The 22,500-nt window shown below is 39.4% G+C and overlaps 1 protein-coding gene across 1 annotated transcript; it reads right to left on the reverse strand.

The window, feature by feature from the left end:
• Positions 1-5,748: 5,748 nt before the first annotated feature.
• On the reverse strand, positions 5,749-17,007 carry LOC307256477 (uncharacterized protein). Its single transcript, XM_080035439.1, has 7 exons — positions 16,842-17,007; positions 14,085-14,355; positions 13,115-13,321; positions 8,864-8,987; positions 7,968-8,064; positions 7,352-7,565; positions 5,749-6,649 (listed from the first exon to the last, which is right to left on the reverse strand). Exons 3-7 carry the CDS (start codon positions 13,296-13,298, stop codon positions 6,483-6,485), a joined length of 786 nt encoding a protein of 261 aa, XP_079891565.1. The 5' UTR covers positions 13,299-13,321; positions 14,085-14,355; positions 16,842-17,007; the 3' UTR covers positions 5,749-6,482.
• Between the last annotated feature and the right edge of the window lie 5,493 nt (positions 17,008-22,500).

Genomic DNA, 22,500 nt, shown 5'->3' on the forward strand with positions numbered 1-22,500 from the left:
ATGGAAGCAAAATAGCCAAAAATTCTTCCACCGTGCTTGAAAAAAAATTCTGAGTTGTCAATCCATATATTAACCCAAACATATGAACTCATTCTGACATTTTGATCCACCCTTGGTTTTCGTGTGGTGTTCGTTTAGGAGCTAATGTGTACACAATATTCTGTTAATCTTTAGCTCTGCTGCTGATTTAAAAAAAACAACACACACACGCTTGTTCCAGGAAGTTACTCTAAGCACGGTGATAAAGTCTGCCCGCTCTGATACTTCAACATGGCTTCATTTTTAACTATTATGGCGCGGCGCTAAATTATTTATGAATGAAATAAATGATGATTGGATAATAAATGATATTGAATTGCAGCAATGACTATCTGACCACTTCAGACATGTCATAAAATATTTATTCTAGTCTAGTGATCTCAAAAACATCCATAAAGCAGCTTGAATGACACGGATCCATAATGTGTAGGCTACTGATAAAACGTTTTAAAATAGCATTTCAGAAATCTATCATTTTAGAATCAAACATTTGAAGGTGGAGTCAGCTATTTTGAAGAATGCTTGTTGTCAAAATCAATTTTTGTCAAGTCTGTCAATATCTCCTCAAATTCCGCTACCTGTCTGTGTGTGTGCTGAAGAAAAATCCAGTGTGTACATATACAATAGCCCAGTCTCTGATAACAGGCATATCACTAGCTACGCTGGGCCCCCTTTGTTTACATACCAGTTTACAGAGCCTAGGCTGTGTATTAACACTGGATTTTTTTTTAGCGCACACACACAAACACACACACACACACACACACACACACACACACACACACACACACAGTACGGACACAGAGATAGTCACTTACAAGCATTCTCCAAAACTGCTGACTCCACCTTTAAGATATCATGATAAAAAATGAAGTTACACCTCATTTTATCCCTTCATAACCCTACACAGATAAAGTTTCTAAATGGCTTGAATTGGGGTTTATACAAAATCCTGTCTTGGTGTAAACTATTTTAGGAAAACATGACTGATATTCTGCAGTCGTGATAGAAACTGTAACAAGACACAGACGAGCTTTGGGCATAATGACATCATGCTAACACGCTCACAATGACTCAACATGACAATGCTAATCAGCTGAACAGGTATAATGTTATCCAGAGCACCATCTTGGCTCACTGTGCTAGCATGCTAATACATGCAAATTAGCACCAACTCAAAGTACAGATGATACGCATGGTCAACGTTTTTGATAAAAAGTGATTTGACATCAAGCGTTTTCCGGAATCGCTGACTCCCCCTTTAATTGAACGTTGATTTACAAAATTAAGTTTCTATTGGAAAGTGTTAAGTTATCTTTAATGCAAGATGCCTATGCAAAAAAAATAAAAAATAAAAATCATAGTTATAGTTTCTCAAATGTGCGGATCTCCTGCTTTTCCTTTTAATCAAATGTAATTTTAACGTTTATTTAACAAATGTTAATGAATAAAATAGCCCTCTTAAATCCACACTGAAAAACATATTTTGTAGATAGGTAGGCTAATGTTTTCAATGCAAGACTTAGTTTTGATTGTACCAGAGTACATTTGTATAAGTTAACTCAATACTATCCCACACTTTTAGCCTACCATTCACAGACATGGACTCTTGTCTTGTGAGGGGACAAAGACGACCGAACTCCTACAATGCTTTTGCCGGGAAACCCAACACTGTCCGACTATATATAGCGCGAGCGAGGGGCTTTTTCACACTGTGCATGACTGCTCGTGTCAAGTCACATGATTCAAGATCTATGCCGTGGACGCCGACAGACGCACACACACACACACACGCACACGCACACGCACACACGCACACGCACACACACACACACACACACACACACACACACACACACACACACACACGCACACACACAAGGCGCCTGAGGGGTGTGTGGGGGTGGTAAAGGGAATGCGAAGAAGTTTATTGAGTTGACTCTGTGACGTGTTGCTTCCCGTGACCCGACTCGCTCTGTCTCCCTCCAGCGTCTCGCGCTCAGTCCCGACCACATGCTAATCAGCGCGAGCGCGTTTGATCTGCGCTTCTGACTGAATAGATAATCATTGTGTGAAGTGACCACCACCATCAACAACTGCTCTGTCTCTTATCCCCACATTATTGAATACCTCAGGAACACACACACAATTGAGTTAAGGCAAGACACAGCAGCAGGCAAAAATAAAAAAAAATGTAAGCAATTATTTAGATTTTGGGGTATTTTGCTTCCATAACATGTTTTCTTTCATTCTAGTAGCCTATAATTAAAAAGTGTGTATAGGCCATGTAGGTGTTTATTTTACGAAACTTTGTCTGTTTGCTTCTGTAGGCCAGTCAACATAAAACAAATAAAAAAATGTAAGGCAAATGTTTGCCTAATTAGTTAGATATATTTGCATTCATTTGCATATTTATTCAAACATTTTAGAAAAAAGTTTAATAAAATTGTTTTTGTTTTAATGTATCTACTGGTAAAGTTTAATAATGATATGTTAGTTAAAACATTTTTTGCTTCTTTTTCACCTCAAAACTGTTTAGGCAAATGCACAACATAAAGAAGGTAAAATATACATTCTTTAAAGACAGGTTCCTAGGAGCCTCTTTTACACAGAGATTGCGGCATATTGACGGAACAACATCACTCCAAAATGCCGGCTTTGCTTGCTTCTGTGTTATTTACACAGAACCAAGCAACGCCGGCCTGCTGGCGCTTCAGTATCTCCTTTTACACAGCGTTCCGGAATGAAAGAGGTGCTTGTAAACAGCGTCAGGTGTGACGTAAACATTTAGCGCCGCGCCGGTCAGCTGCTTTACAACAACAACACTGACCAGTGAATTGAGAGCAGAAGTGCTGGAGCTTGCAGTAAGAGGGCCGTATTTTACTGTCCCCACGATGTGCCAGTTGATCTCGCTACGCGCTGAGTCCAACATCATTGGGACTGTTAACCAAACTGACAAAATCAATCCGCTTCACCTCTGTGTCTGTGTGTGTGTGTGTGTGTGTGTTTGTGTGACAGGTTGGTTGTGAGCGAGTCTCTTTGTGAGAGCAGAGATCTGCCAATCAGACATACACATACACATACACACAGTGTGTGAAGTCACGTTACTGTAGGCAGAAATAAAGTGTGGATATACGCTCAGATTTAGGATAATAATAGCGGCGTCGATCCTGTCGCTGCCTAGCTTAGCCTAGCTTAGCCTAGCCTAGCTTTCCCATTGTACAACTTCTCCTGGGCAGAAATAGACTCATACACTCTGCAAAATGAAGCGCGGGGGTTTGGATTGAGCAACGGACCTTATGATCAGATAGATTATACGCCGTTCCTTTTATTTGGTGATTTTTACAGGACATCAGGCCGCCGTGATTAAACACACGTCCTTCAACTGCTAACATGGTCGCATGTTTAGAACGTAGGCTATGGAACGTCAAACGCCCCCCTGTTCCGCAACAACAAGCTGGAGCATTTAAACAGAGAGGCGGAACTGATTGTGTCAGGAATATTACTACCCCCCGAGGTAGTATAATTCCCGGAACAATCTCTCGCACCTTTCTTCCCTCGTTCCGCAACGGTCGCATTTAAACAGCAGGGCGGAGGGCCGAAAGGCCGGCATATTCCCGGCTTTCACTGGCTGTGTAAAAGGGGCATAGTGTCAGCTGGAGCAGAGCTTTAGCGACAAATCAGTGACCAAGTAAAAGCAATAATATGTGACCAAATAGTTAGGCAGTAACTCTAGCTCAAACACAGCCAAACCTTGTAAATGAAGTACTGTTAAATCTCCCAAGGTTACACGGCTAGTTCTTACCAAGATTTTGTATTTTGAAAATATTTTTCTGCAGTTTCTTGCTGCATACAGTATACTGTGTCCCTAGAGCAACAGTAAATTCTAGTCCTGAGAGACACATATTTTCCATTCTTTCTTGTCTGTGCTCCAGGACACTTGAATTGAATTGAAACAAAAGCTTCAAAGTGCTGACTCAAGGCTTCAGGAGTGTTAGGGAGTGAACATCCCAGCATATATGAGCTCTCTACTTTTATATCATTAATATTATATAGGCCCTACTGTAGTGTAGTCTATACTGTGTGTATTGACTTGATTATTTATTTGTGTAGGCTATTTGATTTGTATTTGCTTCTGTATTCTCTATTAATTAAAGCACTTTGTAAATAATCGTTTTAAAAGGTGCTATAAAGATGAAGTTTTAATTTTTTATAGGCTACACAGTCAATTCAGTTCAGTTGGTTGTAAGTGTCATTTTGAAGTCTTGTCATGATTCAACATTAAAGCTACCTGTCGACTGACCACAGCCAAACTGATCATGTGTTCCACCAACTGAAGATGAGGCCCCGGCAACAAAGGGCCCTTAAGCAACAAGGATGTGCACATGACACAACAATGGAAGTGTTTGTTGACATATCTGTGTGTGTGTGTGTGTGTGTGTGTGTGTGTGTGTGAGTGTGTGTGTTGGGGGGGGGGGGGGGGGGGAAAGAGGGAAGAGTTACAACCATAAATTGTAAATGTTTTTACAAAAACATCACTAGGTCCACTAACTGGTTTTTTTCCACAGTTGTCATGGAGACTGTTTTAGTTACCATGTGAGCTCAGAATGGATTTTTGAACTCACATGACGGCAGTGGTGCGATGCGACCGATAGCTCTGGAGACAATCAAGTAATTGAACCTTAACAACCTTAACCGTAATAAGATCTTGTTTCTTTTCGGGAAAATTTCAAGGTCAATAATTAACCTTCAAAGACTTCCTACTTAATAACAATTAACTTATGAATAACTTTATCAAATCAAATGTTATCTTAATTTGATTCATTACTTTTGGTCCACTTTGTTTAACAATACTTGTGGCCATAGAAGCTCTCTGAGGCTGGTCTTCAAGCTTTACATTTGAGCTAAAAGATTATTCTAACATGCTAAGAATGACAACACTAATGGGTTGATGGTTTAGCAGCTAGCAGGTGAAGGCTCCTTTTCAGAACAGGAGCGGTTAGCAAGGGAGCATTGCAATCTAGAATCTCACCACTAGATGGTTCCACACTACACATTATTACATACTGCACCTTTAAAGGTGCAATGTGTAATATGAAATCATCACAACAGTTGGTCTCTATGGCTCCCGTTCAGAGAAGCAACAGAAATTCTTCAAGAACATTCCAGCTGGTAGTTCTGATGGACACAGTGTGACCAACTGTTCCATTCTGTGCTTCTGTAGAGCTGATATCATTCCAACTATGATGCTTCCAAAATGGCGGCGCCCATGCCCTGGTCCATGGTATGGAGAAATAAGGAGATATAAGAGACCCTTTCTAAGGGAAAGAATAATAAAAAAAACAGCTATTATGCACTAAATTAAACGTACTTATGGATATTATAATTATTTTCTACCAAGTCTGCTATGAAAAAAATACTAAAATTCTACACAATGCAGGTTTAAATCACCCTCAATCTTAAGTCACTTTTTTAACCTTATAGTTATTGTTATGAAATATAATTTGAAGCCTGTTTTGTTCACACAACATTTATTGCATGTCTGTCAAAGGGCTAAGTTGCTTTTCCCAAGGTTTCTTCCAATCTGTCTTAATAAAAGGTTGTTTTGGTCGAAGGTCTACCCACACAGACGATGTCACAGGCCTGAAGCGTTGCTATTCTGGGCTATATAAACACAACTGACTTGACTTGAATGTGATGGATATAAAGCACATATTCAGAATTCAGTTCTTTATTTTTATTCCCCAAAAGTTCCCTGTGCACCACTGAGTGATGCTGGATAACAATGATGTATTAATAAAACTGTACAGTGAAAAGTTACATGGAAACATATAAAGCAGTGTATATACAAGATACAAAATACATTTTTCAGTTCCCAAAAACTTCATAAAAACTCATTTAAAAAGTGGTCAAATGTCCTGTTTGTGTGTGTGTGTGTGTGTGTGTGTGTGTGTGTGTGTGTGTGTGTGTGTGTGTGTGTGTGTCAGCGTGTGTGTGTGTCAGTGTGTGTGTATGAGCATGCGTGTGTGTTTTTCTTTGTGTGCAAATCTCTCTCTCTTCATCGCTGAGTCCACCTGTCAATCAAATAAACTATATGTGCATTTTTCAACTCAGCAACTTCAAACGCTGCTTCATTTTATCATTCAGGTCGACTTCGTTTTCAAAAGCTTTTCAAGTCTTTTTCTCCCATTTCTGTAGAGACGCTTGTAACTCTGCCCCTGAATCCATGTATGTCCCAGTTCACGTTTTAGGTTCAAGTTAGGAACCCAATTTATTTAAATCCTCCAACATATGTGGCCTTAGCTTTGTCCGTTAGTGTGTAACTGTAACTGAGCCATTATTTGCTACACAGGCGTCGTAGCTTTAGTGCAGTAGGCTCTCCTTTGTTGGTGTTTGTATAGTAATGGTAGTGGTGGACACACACACACACACACCGTTCAGTCTCAATGGACCAAAGGTGTGGCTCTGGTCTGCAGGTGAGCTGGTTTGACAGGTAGAGGAGGTTTGGTAGAAGCAGGTGTTTTGGTGCGAGGGTCGTCATTAAAGGCCCTTCTGAGCTGAGCCACGCGGTTTAAGGGTCTGGGGTTTTTCTCTTCATGGGACACAGTTTCTGGAAAGGTAGAAAGGAACAATATGAGTTAGAAAAAATGTGAAGACTTTTCTGTTTCCATTTTAACATGTAATTTCTATTTTATTTAAATGTTCTATTTCTATTTATTCGCTGTTAAATGTTTTATTCATTCGCTGTTCTAATGTGTATTATGTATTTTAATCTTGCCCCTGTACAGCACTTTGAATGGCCTTGTGTCTGAATTGTGCTATATAAATACACTTGCCTTGCCTTGCCTTGTATGTAATGTAGGGATGAGGTTGATCCATGAACCTATTATTATAAGAGGGTTGATCCAGTCCAATATTTGTATTGGGTGAAGGCAATCCACCGACAACACATCCGTGTACCAATCCAAATTCCACGGTCGTTTATTTATTTAATTATTTTGATAATGAAAGTAATTCACTATAAAACATTTTCTAAATTAACTTATATTTTTGATACTAAAATATATCAATGAGATTATAATTATTTTTTTCGAGTAAAGGTTTTCTTTATTTTTTTGTTAATATGCATAAATGAAACTATGCATATGAGTGATGAATTGTATTCTGTAAGATACCTGGGGATTTAAAATGATATATATTATATATGAAAAGATAATATATTTGGATGATTGAGGAAGTGTGATAACCAACTAACTGATTCATGTATTAACCAAGTGTGACCTTATTCTTTCTCCCCCCTTGTTCTTCTCACCTGTGTCCTGCTGTGTGGGCCTCTCCGTGTCCGACTGCGTCACCAGTAGCGATGATGGCGTCGGCGGGTTGCCATGGCAGCTGAGATGTGGCCTGTAGAGAGGAGCCCATTCGCCGTGGTTATCGGAGCTCTCTCCTGATTCGCTGTCGCTGTCCTCTGCTTCCCGGTCCACTTCCTCCTCTGATGACAGACCGCTCTGTGAAGCCGGATCGTCCTGTAATATACGCAATGGGACTTTAATGAGACTCTGGTGCAATGTTGTTGCTCTCACACTAGGATTTAAAGGTGTAGGCAGTGATTCTGGAGCACACTTGTTGTTAAAATCACTTTTTGTCCAAATCAGGAAAATATCTCCTCACGATCCTCAACCTGTCTACTATTTGTGCGCTGATAAAAAAAAATCCAGTCTAGGCGCTGTAAACCAGTGTGTAAACAAAACGGGGTAGAAAAATGCCTGTTTACAGAGACTAGGGTGTGTATTAACAAAATAAATTGACAACAAGCATTCTCCAGAATCACTGACTCCACCATTTTAACCCCCCTCTAAAATAGGCCTAACGAAATCCTTGGCCTCACCCAACTGACTTTGAAGAAAAAAACAAACTCTTCAACTCACAGTAACATCTGCTAGAGACAGCTGTATGTCTTCCTTATAGTCGGGCTGCGGGGCCTCTCGTTCCGTCTGCGTAACATTCATACTGTCGGCGCGCTCCCTGGAACACAAAGACACACGTTATGTTAGCACTGGCTGCAGACAAGACGCCACAGACCTTTGAATCAATCAACCAGTTCAGTCAGAAGGCAAATAACTTCACTAATCCAATCGGGCACAGGGACACGGACGGAAAAAACTCTTAAGTTCCTTGTTCGTGATATCAGGGTGGATCAGAGTTATGTAATAATGCGCTTAGTGAAAGGTGTTTGGGGTTTGTGGACATGTGACACCGGTGGATGAGATCATAGCTGTCAGAATGAATGTTTTATGGCTTGTTGGATCTTATTGTTTTACTGTGTACAAGATTTTTGACATTCTTTGAAGTTCTTGGAATCGGCCTGTGTGGAATTCAAATTATAATTTTATCTTTATTTTTTATTTTTTTCATTCTGGAGTTTGCTGCTTCCATCAAATGATCTCTTGGAAAAAAACTATCTTATTATAATTTGCATTAGATGAATTGAATGAATAAGATTTCAACCAACATAAAACATTCAGAATGTGTTGAATTGTATGTACTATCTTGTACTTTTTCTGTAACAAGTCAAAGTTACTTATCCTTTATATTAACCTCGAGTAATAACAGTTTGGTATATGGGAAGTATTGGCAATATTATTGATATGAACTTAAACATCATCGACAATTCAGCCGACTTTAGGGAAACAAAGTTACTCACGTGTCTGTTTTCAAACTTTCACACTTTTCTAATCAGATTTAAGTCAATGCCAAAAAGCCAAGATCAGTCAATGATGTGAAATGTCACAAGCAGTCTTTGTTGTTAGTTGTTGTTGTTTACCTGTTGCTGTTGTTCATGAGGCTCTGTAGCAGTTTGGAAGACCTGAACTCATCCACCTCTCCGATCACTCTCACACACACGTCTCCGTCCCGACCGAGAAGCCAGCGCACGTTCTTATTACAAACTGAGGGCACAAAGGAGAGAAAATAAAACACAAACAGGTTAGATTTACTACAGTATTATATATATACAGTTTTTTGAAGAGTTAAAAAGTTAATTTAAGTTGGTTTATTGATCAATTTACACAAGAAAATAAAAATCTTTCAGGGAAGAATTTCATTGTATGACCGAGAACATGTTTCTTATTGTGCATATGACAATAAACACTTTGAATCTTGAATTGGAATTGAATCTCATAAGAGCCATAAGTCTATTAGTAAATTGTTATTCTGGCGCTTATCCAGAAGGTGGTGCTGTCCTATAAGTCTAGAGAATAGAGACTGGGCTATAGAGCTTATAGTGCAACAGAGCAGCAAGGGGCTTTCTCCTCTAGCACTGTTTAAACTAGTATCCATTGTTTCCTAACTATTCAATTCTATCTGATATATATTTTTGTCTTTTACTGTGTCTTTTAATGGGAGTTAAGTCATTGTGTCTCACTTTAAAACTGCCTCTGTCAGCCGCGGTCAGCAGTTCAACTCAGAAAACATTGTGTTATCTGCCATTATAGCACGAAATGAGGATTTTTTCTGTTTCAATTGACTACAGCTACCATCAACCTTGATCGACCATCCACATGAGAAGAGGCAAAACATCCCTTTAATGGTGACTAGGACACAGGGGGAAAAAAAAATCAATAGCAGTGACGTCATTCTGTGCTACATGAAACTGACCTGGGGGCAGTTTGACAGAAACTCCCTCTAAAGTCTGAATAGCAAACGGTCTATATTTAGTTTTGTTGCGCAATGCATCTGCTGCATCGAATAGCTGAAACTCTTTAGTTATGTTAAAGGTTGAGTCAGTGATTCTGGAGAATATATGATTCAAATTCATATTTTGTTAAAATCAGTGAATATCTCCTCACGATCTGCTACCTGTCCGTACTCTGTGTGCGCTGAAATAATCTGGTGGTATTAATATACAGCCTAGGCTCTGTAAACAGGAATGTTGCTAGCCACAGTGTTTCATTTTCCATTCCAGTTTACAGAGCCTAGGCTGTTGTGATTCGCTCACTCCACTTTTTTAAGCAATGTTTTCTAATAACTTACTATAACTGCATAATATATATTTTGTTCCCCTAACCGTCGTGATAAAATCTACAGTAAATAATAAATCCCAGAGACATCCCACTTGGACTCCCCATACATTACATCCTGGAGAAAAGGTTATTTTTAGCTAACGCCTCATCAAGACAACGTAGGCAGAAATAACCCCCACTCCCTAATGCGCGGAGGTGATAACAGGTGTGTTCCCTGACTCTATACAAAGCATATTTAAAAAGGTGAAACATTATTGCTTTAATAACACACACACACGTCACTAAGAGCTGTACGGCGGCATTTTTGTTTTAATGCCAACGTGGAAATCAATTCATATTTAACCTTTAAGAGACACTGCAGGCTCATTGAACACACACAATAAGGTCCTAACAGGGAGCTGAGATGCGTCAGAAACAAGCTCACAATGGAGGCTCTGTGTCTGTTCATATCTGAGGGGATGACTTCAGTGTAAAAAAAGGAAAAAAAGTCAAGGCAACACTTGTCTCCCCTCCATTTTTAAGTTTTGAGGCTAATTATAACTCTTTAAGTCATGGGGGCACTCGTGATGTAGTGGTTAGACAATAACAGCTGTGCCAACTAATTCTCTGTCATACAGATAATAAACAAAAACCAAGTCGGTCAAAAGTGATCTCAACAAAAGATAATGAGTTGGTTCCAACAAAGAGCTTCAGTTGGCCTCAAAACTCAAAAAGTATTTTAGAAGAAATTTGAGTTTAACTTTTTAATTTTCATAGTGCTGTGTTTGGGTAAAGTCATACTGTTAATGTCTCAGACACTTGACATGTCATACTATGGCTGCATTCCAATACGCATATTATCTATCTACTTTTTAGTATGGTAGAAAAAAAGATTTAGGATGTCCCTATTCTTGGAGCCAGATTTAGTATGGTTAGAAATACCCGGATGTCTACTAGATCTGGCCGAGATTTTTAGTGTTGAAAACAGCATGCTTATTTGGGCGATTCTGACCCACAATCCAGTGCACACCGGAAGTCATGTCACATCGGCGGAGCAACCGGGGATGCGACGGATATAAAAGCAAGAGGCAAGATCAAGGCGCAATGCTATGATGAAATAAATAAGTAAAAGTATGTCCCAATTGTAGCATACTGCATCCTAACTAGATTATTGTTATGGTCAGATGTAGTATGTAGAATAGAAAAAAGAAAGAGTATGCGATTTGGAACACAGCCTATGTCTGTGCAACACACTTTTACACCTGGCTCAGGGTTTTTTCCCACTTAGTGAGAATTTTACTACCACACCTACAGCATTACCCAGAAATGCAGCACGTCATAGAAATACTTAAATCCAAGTTAAGTTTAAGTGTTTAGTAGTTGTGTAATATTGGAAAGCCTTCATGCTAACGTAATAAGTGTCTTTCTGGGCCAAAGCACAGCGAACAAAGCATGAAAGACGTCTAACTGGATTTATGTGTTGTGTTAAACGCACATGCTCACACACACAAACACACACACTCTGCAGCCGCTCGGGTGACATGGCAGAGATTGGTGAAACAAAGACGGTAACTTAATACGTGGTTTAAAGTGTGGCGACGCCCCAAACCACAACGCTTACTCAATCTGTCCGTAACACACACACACACACACACACACACACACACACACACACACACACACACACACACACACACACACACACACACACACACACACACACACACACACACACACACACACACACACACACACACACACACACACACACACACACACACACACACACACACACACGGTGGAGGAGATGATGGGATGAAGTGGGGGTAAGGTGGCGAAATTAGTGAGACACCTGCCCAATGAACAGATGACTTTGGGTGTAACCAAAACACATTAATCGTATGGGGTAACCGAGAGTGTGTGTTGTCTATCGTCTGCACTCAGAGTTCATTACTTACTATTAACATTAATAGGTTTTAACAGAGCTTGAATGTACAATTTAACAAATTTGAAACATGTGCCTCTACTCTCATAAAGTGTAATTCATAAGTGTGTGTTGTTTGCAGTACCCAGAACCGGTTGAAGTGACGGATTACATAAAATTAAGAGAAAGTTTTAGTAATTAATAGTAATTATATTAATAATAGTAACACAGTAAGTGTGTGTGGTAATTGCAGGCCAGGATATTCAGCAAACAGCTAGCCAGGAAGTCACTGCACCAGCCTAATACACAGCCAGACCAATAACCTGTGTGATGCTGCAACTTAAACAAGATAAAACATGTTACCTGGAGCATAAGCGGTGGATAGTGTTACTGTCCGACAATGCCAAGCTAAGAGTTCCCCCTTGTTTTTATGTCTTTATGCAGTAGCTAACCTTACTGGCTACAGGTTAAAGGTGCAGTGTGTAATATTGGAGTTTTTAGCGGCATCTAGTCGTGCGATCCTTGTGTTTGACTGTAAAGAAATTAAATCTAGCTATTAAAGGTGGAGTAAGTCATTCTGGAGAATGCTTGTGGTCAAAATCACTTTTTGACTGTGTATCAACTCTGGATTTTTTTTTCCAGTGCACACACAGTTAGTACAGGGGGCAGTACTTCCCACCAGTGTAGCCAGTACTGTACAGCCTGTATTCTACCTCTCACCTTTCTATGGCCTGTTGTTTAAGAGTGTCTAGTCTTTATGCTAAAACTAAGCTAACTGGACACAGCTAATAATAAAATAGTGTTACTATGGAGATGTATGCATTCTCAATCTAACCATTATAGATGTTTTCTCAGTGCACACACAGTAAGGACAGGTGGCAGCTCTTCCCACCAGTGTAACCAGTAAAGCCTGTATTTGTCCTCTCACCTTTCTTTGGCCTGTTGTTCAAGAGTGTCTAGTCTTTATGCTAAAGCTAAGCTAACTGGCCACAGGTAATAATAAAATACTGTTAGTATGGAGATGTATGCATTCTCTGCTTCCCTATCAGTCGAACCAGTACAGATTTTTTCCCAGTGCACACACAGTAAGGCAGGTAGGCCTAATTCTTTCCACCAGTGTAACCAGTAAAGCCTGCATTTGTCCTCTTACCTTTCTTTGGCCTGTTGTCGTCCGGGTTGTCCCTCCGTTCCTTCTCCTCCGTTTCCTCCCTCACTCTCCAGCGGCGGACCTGCTCTTCTCTCATCTTATGGAACAGGATTCTCTTCTGGTCTTCACTGAGAGCTTCAAGCACCTCCGGCTCAATCCACATGTCCTCGAGGATCTTAGCTAGCATCTTGATGGCCTGTTTATTACCCCCCCTAGAATCAGAATTATTAAAAAAAGATCCAATGTTAATACAAAGCCTAGGCTCTGTGAACGGGCATGTTGCAGCCAGCATCTAGACTACATTTTAACACCCCCTAGAATCAGTATTAGAATCAGAATTAGTTTTATTTTCACTACCATAATACACTCGACATACATGTAACTGTAAGCAAGATATCGTTACTTCTTAGTAGATCATGGTATGTTACACAATAAAAGAAACTTATAATAATAGACAGAAGAAAATTAAAAATACTTAAAAAAGACATACTGCACATTTAAACTTCATAAAAAATGGGGAGCATTAAAGGTACACTGTGTAACTTCTGGTGTGTCAGAGAAGTGGAACATTTTCTAAGCTATATTCTCATAACTGAATAAACAAACTTTCCTAGCTGGAAAATCAGATCCCTGGAACAATAAAGTAAGAATCTACCTTGAATATAAGCCTACTGTTTCACTGTTGTTTAAAGCCCACAGATTTCTTTACAAAAAAACAGGCTATTCCTGTCTTACTGCCATGATTCCAGGTGCCTCAAAATAGTTAATGATTTGATTTACGATGACAGAATTATTCAATACTAAGAATAACATACAGTCAAAATATGTTTAGTAAACTGATATCAACAAACCCCCTCCCCTGAAACTGCATAATGCACCTTTAAAATAGTAAAACCATTAAAAAACAGCAGTTGGTAAAAAAATCCAAAGTGCTGTTGTGATGTGTAGTGTACATGTGAAGTATATGTTATTACCTGTATGTGATGGTAGCCCCTAGAGACTGTTGTCAACCCCCTTTCTAGCGTGCAATGGGTCTAGTTTCAGCGTCTGTTCCTTCTTCTTCCTATTCCAGAGTCAGGTTCCCGTTTCTCAGTAGGATGTGGGATCGGGTGCAGGGCCAAACTGCTGCAGGTCACACACACACACACACACACACACTGTAGTGTCCTATTGTCAAAGTGTGTGTATCCTCGAGTGAAGGCTGAAGGCACAGTGTGTCCCGATCGACTGAGCTCTGAAGGTTTCTGTTGGGAGGGAGGGAGGGAGGGGGGAAGAGAGAGAGAGAGAGAGAGAGAGAGAGAGAGATTTGATCTACTGCATTGTATTGTTTTTTTTCCATTCCATTCAATCATGTTTAGGCTTGCAGAACACAATAGGCCCAAAGCAAATAAGCCACAATGCCGAGTGTAGAGTGTGTGAGTGTGTGTGTGCAGTGTTTACCCTGCAGTAGGCGAAAATGCCTGTATGCTTTCAAACAGGCGGGTTTGGTATTTCATCACACACACACACATACATACATACACACACAGACACACACACAGGGCGTTTATTGACTGCATGCTATCTGGGGGTAACAGATACTGATAGAGAGAAAAAGGCAGCTTTAGCTCACTTGAACTTTTGCATTATAAGAAGCTCTCTCAATTACATTTTCAATGTAACAAGCAAATCAAGATATAATAATCCATACAAATTCAATAACAGTACCGGTAGTCGTAACAATAACTAAAGCAATAACAATAGTTTTGGTAATGTATGTCACACACACACACACACACACACACACACACACACACACACACACACACACACACACACACACACACACACACACACACACACACACACACACACACACACACACACACACACACACACACACACACACACACACACACACACACACACACACACACACACACACACACACACACACACACAACCTTATCAGCAAACGTGACACAGACAGACAATGCCACTGCGCCGGTTAGTTATAAACTCATTCGGGAAGTCCTCAAGAGCCAAATCCTGGAACACAACATTCACCTTAAATCACTGTGTAAACACACACACACACACACGCACGCACGCACGCACGCACGCACACACACACACACCTGATAAAAGCTGTCTCCGCCCTGAAAACACTTTTGAAAAGAAGTGAAACCAACGGGAGCCAATAGGAATCCTTTGTCTGATAACAGCTGACCAATCCATGCAAAGTGTTGTTACAGCCGGTAGACAGACACTGATCACATTTCAAGTGAGTGAGTGGCAGGTGTTGTTTAGCATAGGATTAAACTAAATCCCACACTAGATTTGAATAATCGTATGGTGTCTGTCTCTAAGCCGTAAAAACAAATATGTCTGCCTCTAATAGCTAATGCTGAATGTAATAAACAAAGAGGAGTTTTAAATCCCATCTGAAAAGCCAAAAAGCTGTTTTTCTTTGTGAAGGGAAAGTTGTAATATTATGAGATACAGTATGTGGTAATTTGCTCATTTAAAGCTAAAGCCAGGAGTAGCTTAGTTTAGCATAGCATAGCATACTGGCTGAACAACATATATGAAAACAACTGTCCAAAGTTTAGTAACAAGCTTTATCTCTAATTTAATAATTGTATTAACTGTAAAAAGGACAGATTGTGATGTTTCGTTTGTAATGAATATGTTTGTAGTCTTTGTGCTACGCTAAGCTAACCATCTTCTGGCTGTAAGTTAATATGTATCATACATACGTATGAATTGTCTAAAGATGGATGAGAGGGAGTGTTGTCATTCAATGTTTCATAATGTAGAAGTTGTCAAACACGTTTAAGACTCTTTGATTAAGAGCAATGCAAATATACTTGACCTGACTTGCAAGATAGACGACCAAACACACGTACACACGTACACACACACACACACACACACACACACTAGTTATTTTCCATAAAACCTCTGAGCTGCATACCACAATTAGCTTTAAAAAGGTATTTGCAGGTATTATCAGAAAAAAACATGACAAAGTGGTCAAAGACAAGCTGCCCAGGTCTTGAACTTATGCATGGCAACAGAAAATAAATATTCAATTTAGTTGCTATAGTCACAGACAACACACACACACACACACACACACACACACACACACACACACACACACACACACACACACACACACACACACACACACACACACACACACACACACACACACACACACACACACACACACACACACACACACACACAGACACACAAAAGATAACATGAGAGTCTATAGCCGATATAGATACACATCCAGACACTCAGCTGTGTTATTCAAAACACAGTCATTCAGGTCTGGTGCGGCGCCAGCATGTAAATAGGTCCCGGGATTTTGCTTCTATACTAACTCTGTTCACATGCAAAGAAGTAAAGCTAAAAACAAAAAGCCAGGGAGTGGAGAGAGAGAAAGAAAGAGAGAGAGAGAAAGAGTGTGTGTGTGCGACCGGCATACTGAAAGGAAAGTTTGTAAAGTCTTTCAGAGTGTGAGAGAAAGAACACTGGTGCGTTTCACAGCCGGACAGACAGACAGAGAGTGTGAGAGACAAATGAACTCAGACAGGACGTAGAATGGAGTTTAGAAAGAAAGACATAAAGACAGAGAGACAGAGAGAGAGAGAGAGAGAGATAGGGAGAAAGAGAGAGAGAGAGAGAAAGACTGAGAGAGAGAGAGGAATTAGGGGGTAAAGAAAAGTGGACTTACTCTCTCACTCAGTTGTTGCCAGCCCGTAGCATCTCCTAGTAGCTCTGGTGTTCCAGCGCCTCTGTGAGTGTGGTATGATGAGCTGTGTGTGACGTGTGTGCGTGTAGGAGTGTGCCTTTGTTTGAGCCTGTGTGTGTGTGTGTGTGTGTGTGTGAGAGAGTGTGTGTGTGTGTATAGCAGCGGTATGCAGGCTCAGCCCTGCTCTGTTGCATTTGTACTTTTTGTAAGCAGAGTGGGACGGACTGATATCACGACAGCATTCTCTCCCTCTCTCTTTCCTCATTCCTTATTTCACTTTATCCTTTTTGTCCCCAATCACTTTCCTGAAATGCTGCAAAGAAATAAAAAAAACAGATATATTACAGTATTAATAATTTAATATATTTTTTTGTTTAACCGTTTTGAATCATAGTTTTTTACCTATCTATCTATCTATCTATCTATCTATCTATCTATCTATCTATCTATCTATCTATCTATCTATCTATCTATCTATCTATCTATCTATCTATCTATATTGTTTCCCTATCCATTCACTGTGCTATCTTTCCAGTCCTATAAATAACTTCAAAGGTTATGGTTTCTAATGGGTTCCCTTGTGACATTTAGTGATGTTTCCAAGGACGCAGTGAGCTGAATCTCCCCTGACAGCCTCTGTAACCTTTTACAGTATGCAGCAAATAGAAGGATTCTCCTGCTTTAAAGATAAGACAGGTGAATGGGCAGAGCGTACAAATAATAAAACATATTTTTATTTTTTTAGATTAAAAAATAAACAAAAGCTTCTCTACTTGTTTTGACATTATGATCCTGTAACTGTCACTTACGGAGAAACAGATTTTACTTCTTTATTTATTGATACATTTATTTGTATTACATTTAATTTAAAGTAATTATCTGTCCATAGTCCCTTGCTTTAGTGAAACTGACCCAGAATAAACCCTAATGAGAGCAGATAGGGTTCAGCAGCTGATATTCAAAACAAGATTGTGTTTACTGTAAATGCTCCCTGTGTGTCTGCCGCACCCACACACCCACCTGTACTGGGAACAGACAGGTTAGTCATATACCGGTGAACTACACACACTTTTATGACATTTGTAATGAGCTATAATTACTCAGAAAGAGACACATGACTGACGTTTGAAACTGCACAATTGGATGCAATCTTCCCATTTTGTCATAGGGTGTGTGTGTGTGTGTGTGTGTGTGTGTGTGTGTGTGTGTGTGTGTGTGTGTGTGTGTGTGTGTGTGTGTGAGTGAGGGGGGAGGGGCGGAGCTAGAACCAAACAATGTCTGTGACCCGCTATCGACATGAAACGTGTGACAATAACAACCTGTTGACGGAAAAATACCCGCGGAATAAATATCCAGATTTTTTCCTTCCTGAACATGTGGCGCTGTGATTAATGGTTTCAGTCAAAAGCAAAGGGATGTCCTGGAGGAAGAGAAAATACAGCAAGGGTGTGTGTGTGTGTGTGTGTGTGTGTGCGTGTGTGTGTGTGTGTGTGGAGGAGGGGGAAATCACAGCTATGCATTCAGTCAGGTCAGATTAAGGTGAGACAAGGCAGGTTAAAAAAAAAGGTGTTTTTTCAAGCACTGGTCTATTTTAAGATTTTTGGCTATATTGTGCTTCCATAACATGTCTTCTTTCATACTAGTTTAAATAAAAGGTGCAACATGTACATTTAGCTGTGTATTTGACTAAACCTGTATTTCACCTTTATATCCATCTTTATCTGCGATTATCTTAACTTTTAAAGCACTTACATCAACCTAACTTTACGTAATCATTCTTAGCACTATTCGGAAGGCTATTACAGAATTCAGATGTTATTAATTGTATAATTACTGTACATTGTTTTCTTAAAAAATAAATAAAATAAAAATGCAGAAAACACATTTTAAAGACCTACACTGTTTTTTTTATTTATTGAATGAAAAAGGCTGTATCCAAAATCTGTTCTGTAAAAACTTTGGACTCTTAAATTAAATAAAGATTTTAATTCTTTATCCAACATCTAGCTTTTTTGGCTTTTAAAACATTAAATTCCATATTTGCTGAGTTGTATGCTTTGCCTGTATCTGTATGTTGGTCACTGACAAAAAAAAAATCTTAAATCGACATTATCTTTCTGCCTTTATCTTTATAATGCCGGTAAGTACCAAGTTGTGTTATTATAGGAAACTTCAAAGTCAGTTGTTCAGAAATGAGATAGTTAAATGGATCTTTGCCAACGTATGATGTCATCAAGATAAGACAGTAATATCAGTTAATAAAGTTAGCCAACATAAGGAAGGGGACTGGAAGGTGGGAAAAACCCTTGAATGCACTTTAATCTCTAAGAAATATATTATTTTTAATTTGTTGAGTCAAATAGCACTTCTTCATTTTCTTTCAAAAGTTACACAGTCCAGTGTCAGTGTCATTATTCTTATCGTAAAAATCTTAAAATTATTATTCACTCGATAAAAAGGTTATGTTCAGTTGTCAGGCATGATTTACCAAGCCCAAAATGGATTTAGTATGCATCAGCTATACATTGTGAGTATGAAATAATTACGTCATCCTAAACATAACTTCTCTTCTTACAATTTGTTTACATGCTCAGAAAATGTCATTTAAACATGGTCTTTGCAGTGAGATTTAACACTAGACTTGCACTTAATTTGGCCTTGTTTAAAATGAAACCAGATCAGTCAACACAGTCTGGGTTTCAAGCAAAACTACTGTATCAGTGATACCAGACTGTGGCCTGTTTGTCACTGTCTCACTGCTATCAGGACAGAACGCTCAAGGTCCACACACACACACACACACACACACACACACACACACACACACACACACACACACACACACACACACGCAAACGCACAGACAGACGGACGGACGGACGGACAGACAGACAGACAGACAGACAGACAGACAGACAGACAGACAGACAGACAGACAGACAGACAGACAGACAGACAGACAGACAGACAGACAGACAGACAGACAGACATCTACTGTCTTTGTAAGGAACAGTGTTTAGTCTTTGGAGGCCGATTACCATACTAACAGCCACACTTAAAGTTTAAATCAACTTGTTACCATTGCCTGTATATAAAAGAGTCTTTAACCCAACACAAAGCCACTTCACTAGACCTGTATTTAACCATAACCCCATGGTTTAACTATTCACCTGAAATAGTAGTGCAGAGGCCTAACCCACATTAATAGTAAATGGGTCATTTATGTTTGTTTTCTGTACTACTTTGCCCCTATCTTGAGGCACGTGGTTTTCAAAAAAGATTGAAAACCACGAACACGCACACCGCACACCACACGCACACAGTTTTCCTAATGGGTCAAGGTAAGGTCTGCTAGAGAAAAACAAAACAGTGATCTAGAAATGTGTGAGACATCAACACATGATTCATATACCAGTGTGATGACACTACTGTCTGTCACATTAGGATGAGCTATTTGCAGTGTTGGGGAGGAGTGAACACCATGTCATTATTATCATGTCAACTAGTAGTTAAACTTTATGTTGCAGTAGCTTGCTGCCAGTTCAACTATATTCATATTTGCATAGTGATTTAATAAGTTAAATTACCTTCTTTTTTTGCCCCAGTTTGTGTATAGTTAACTACTGAAACTACAGACATTGTGTGCCATAAAAGGAAATTAATTAATTAATATTTTATTATTATATTGTATTTGTATTAGGCTATATTGTGTTATAATTTCATATCATATGTAGGTTAGGCTACAATGTCCATTCGATCTTTTTTTCCCCCGCCCCCCTACAAAGTAATTTGAATTTAGTAGCTTTCTTTAACCAAACTAGATTTTTCCCTAGGGTAGGGGTGGCTCTACTTTAACTTCTTTTAGTGAGAAGTTAGTTGTTAGTTTGCAAAACCAACTGCGCTTTTAAAGTAGCTTCCCCAACACTGGCCATTAGCATATTTGGGTTGTATTCATTCAAGTGCCTCTCTGTCTGCAGTAGGTTACAGGTTTACACATTGTTTGGTGAATGTTTGCGCAAGTTAACAGCGCCGCACCTTTTAAATTACAAGCCAAGCGCGTTATTAAAAAGCAGGAACAATTGTGAAGGTATGAATGTGTCACTGCCCGACGTGTCCTCACCTTTTAGTTCCCCAGGTAAGGCCGCTCGAGCTGGCACACCTAGTTTGGGAAAGTCCCACGGTTATTAAACACTGAAAGAAAAAGTCACTAAACCTGAATCCACGTGGAGAAGATTAGACATGCGGTCCGGTCCCATTCAAATGGTAATGACGTGTTCACAGCGCCCTCTGCCGGTGGACGCGAGTAATGCAACTCAGTCAGGATCCCAGATGTTTTTTTTTTTAAAGGGACAGGAGCAATGAATTAAACATGCCTGTGTAGTGGAGTCATTCTACCAAAATAAATCAGCAACTTGAGCATTTATTTATTCATTCACGCCACGGTAATGTTAGAACTTCTTCTTACTGTGCGCATTTGCAGACTGCTATTTTTAATACGTTGCACATTCCATCCTTTTCGGTTTAACCACTGCAGCCTACAGCTCCAAATAGACACGTATATTGCATATTTATTGTTGTAAATGTATGTTTTAATTATTTAAGATTCTAAACTTGCGGTTCTTGCTTACTTGTTTTTCTCTTACTATGTTGTTCACAATATGCATAAAAAACTTCATACTCACTTCAATGCACTGCATACTTTACATATGCACTACATGCACACATACTTGTTTTTAACATTTAAAATTCACTTATTTTGTATCTTTATGTTTACATTGTATCTTTCTCTGCATAGTTATAACTGCTGTAAGTATTTATATTGAGCACCTTACGGATTGCTGCTAGTTTTCATTGTAGGTGACACTGTGGAATGACAATAAAAGGAGCATTCCGTTTTATTCCTAACACCAAAGAAAATTCCTTAAGTTTGTGAAATGCAACTTAATAAATAAACATTATTCGGATTCCTACTCTTTTCAAACAAACTAAAATCATGATATAATGAGTCAAAATGCTTGCTATATAAAAAATATATTATATAGGTTCTGCACACTAACTCAAACAATGTGTTAGGGGCGACTGTGGCTCAGTTGGTAGAGCGGGTCGGCCGATGATCAAAGGGTTGGAGGTTCGATCCCCGCCCTGCCACCTGTGTCATAGTTGTTGTGTCCTTGGGCAAGACACTTCACCCACCTTGCCTCGTGTGAATGTCGATAGTTAGCCTGCTATCGGTGTATGAATGTGTGTGTGAATGGTAACGTGTAAATGGGAACAGGTCTCCCTTGCAAAAGAGTCTTCGGACTCAATGGGATATACCTGTATAAATAAAGGTTAAAAAAAAAAAACCCTTGTGATTTATTTGTTCAGATTATATGTGTGTCTTGCCAGTGCCTTCAAGCTTTTCTCTCTCCTTTTTACATTAGTCTTTTGTTCTTAGGTCATCAATACATTAACACATTAGTAGTGGGGTGAATCAAGTGTGAATTGAGTGTGGGAGAGACTCTAGAAATACAGTCAACAACCTTTTCCATACGACCTTTGGCCTCTGATATTGATCAAACATCAAAAGACAGAAAATCCAGCAGAGGCGTGCCAGACTTCCAATAATCCCAAATCTCCATAAATCAATCCTGTTCCTGTG

The sequence above is a fragment of the Ammodytes marinus genome (genome assembly GCF_949987685.1).
Source record: "Ammodytes marinus genome assembly, chromosome: 10".
Lineage (NCBI taxonomy): Eukaryota > Metazoa > Chordata > Actinopteri > Uranoscopiformes > Ammodytidae > Ammodytes > Ammodytes marinus.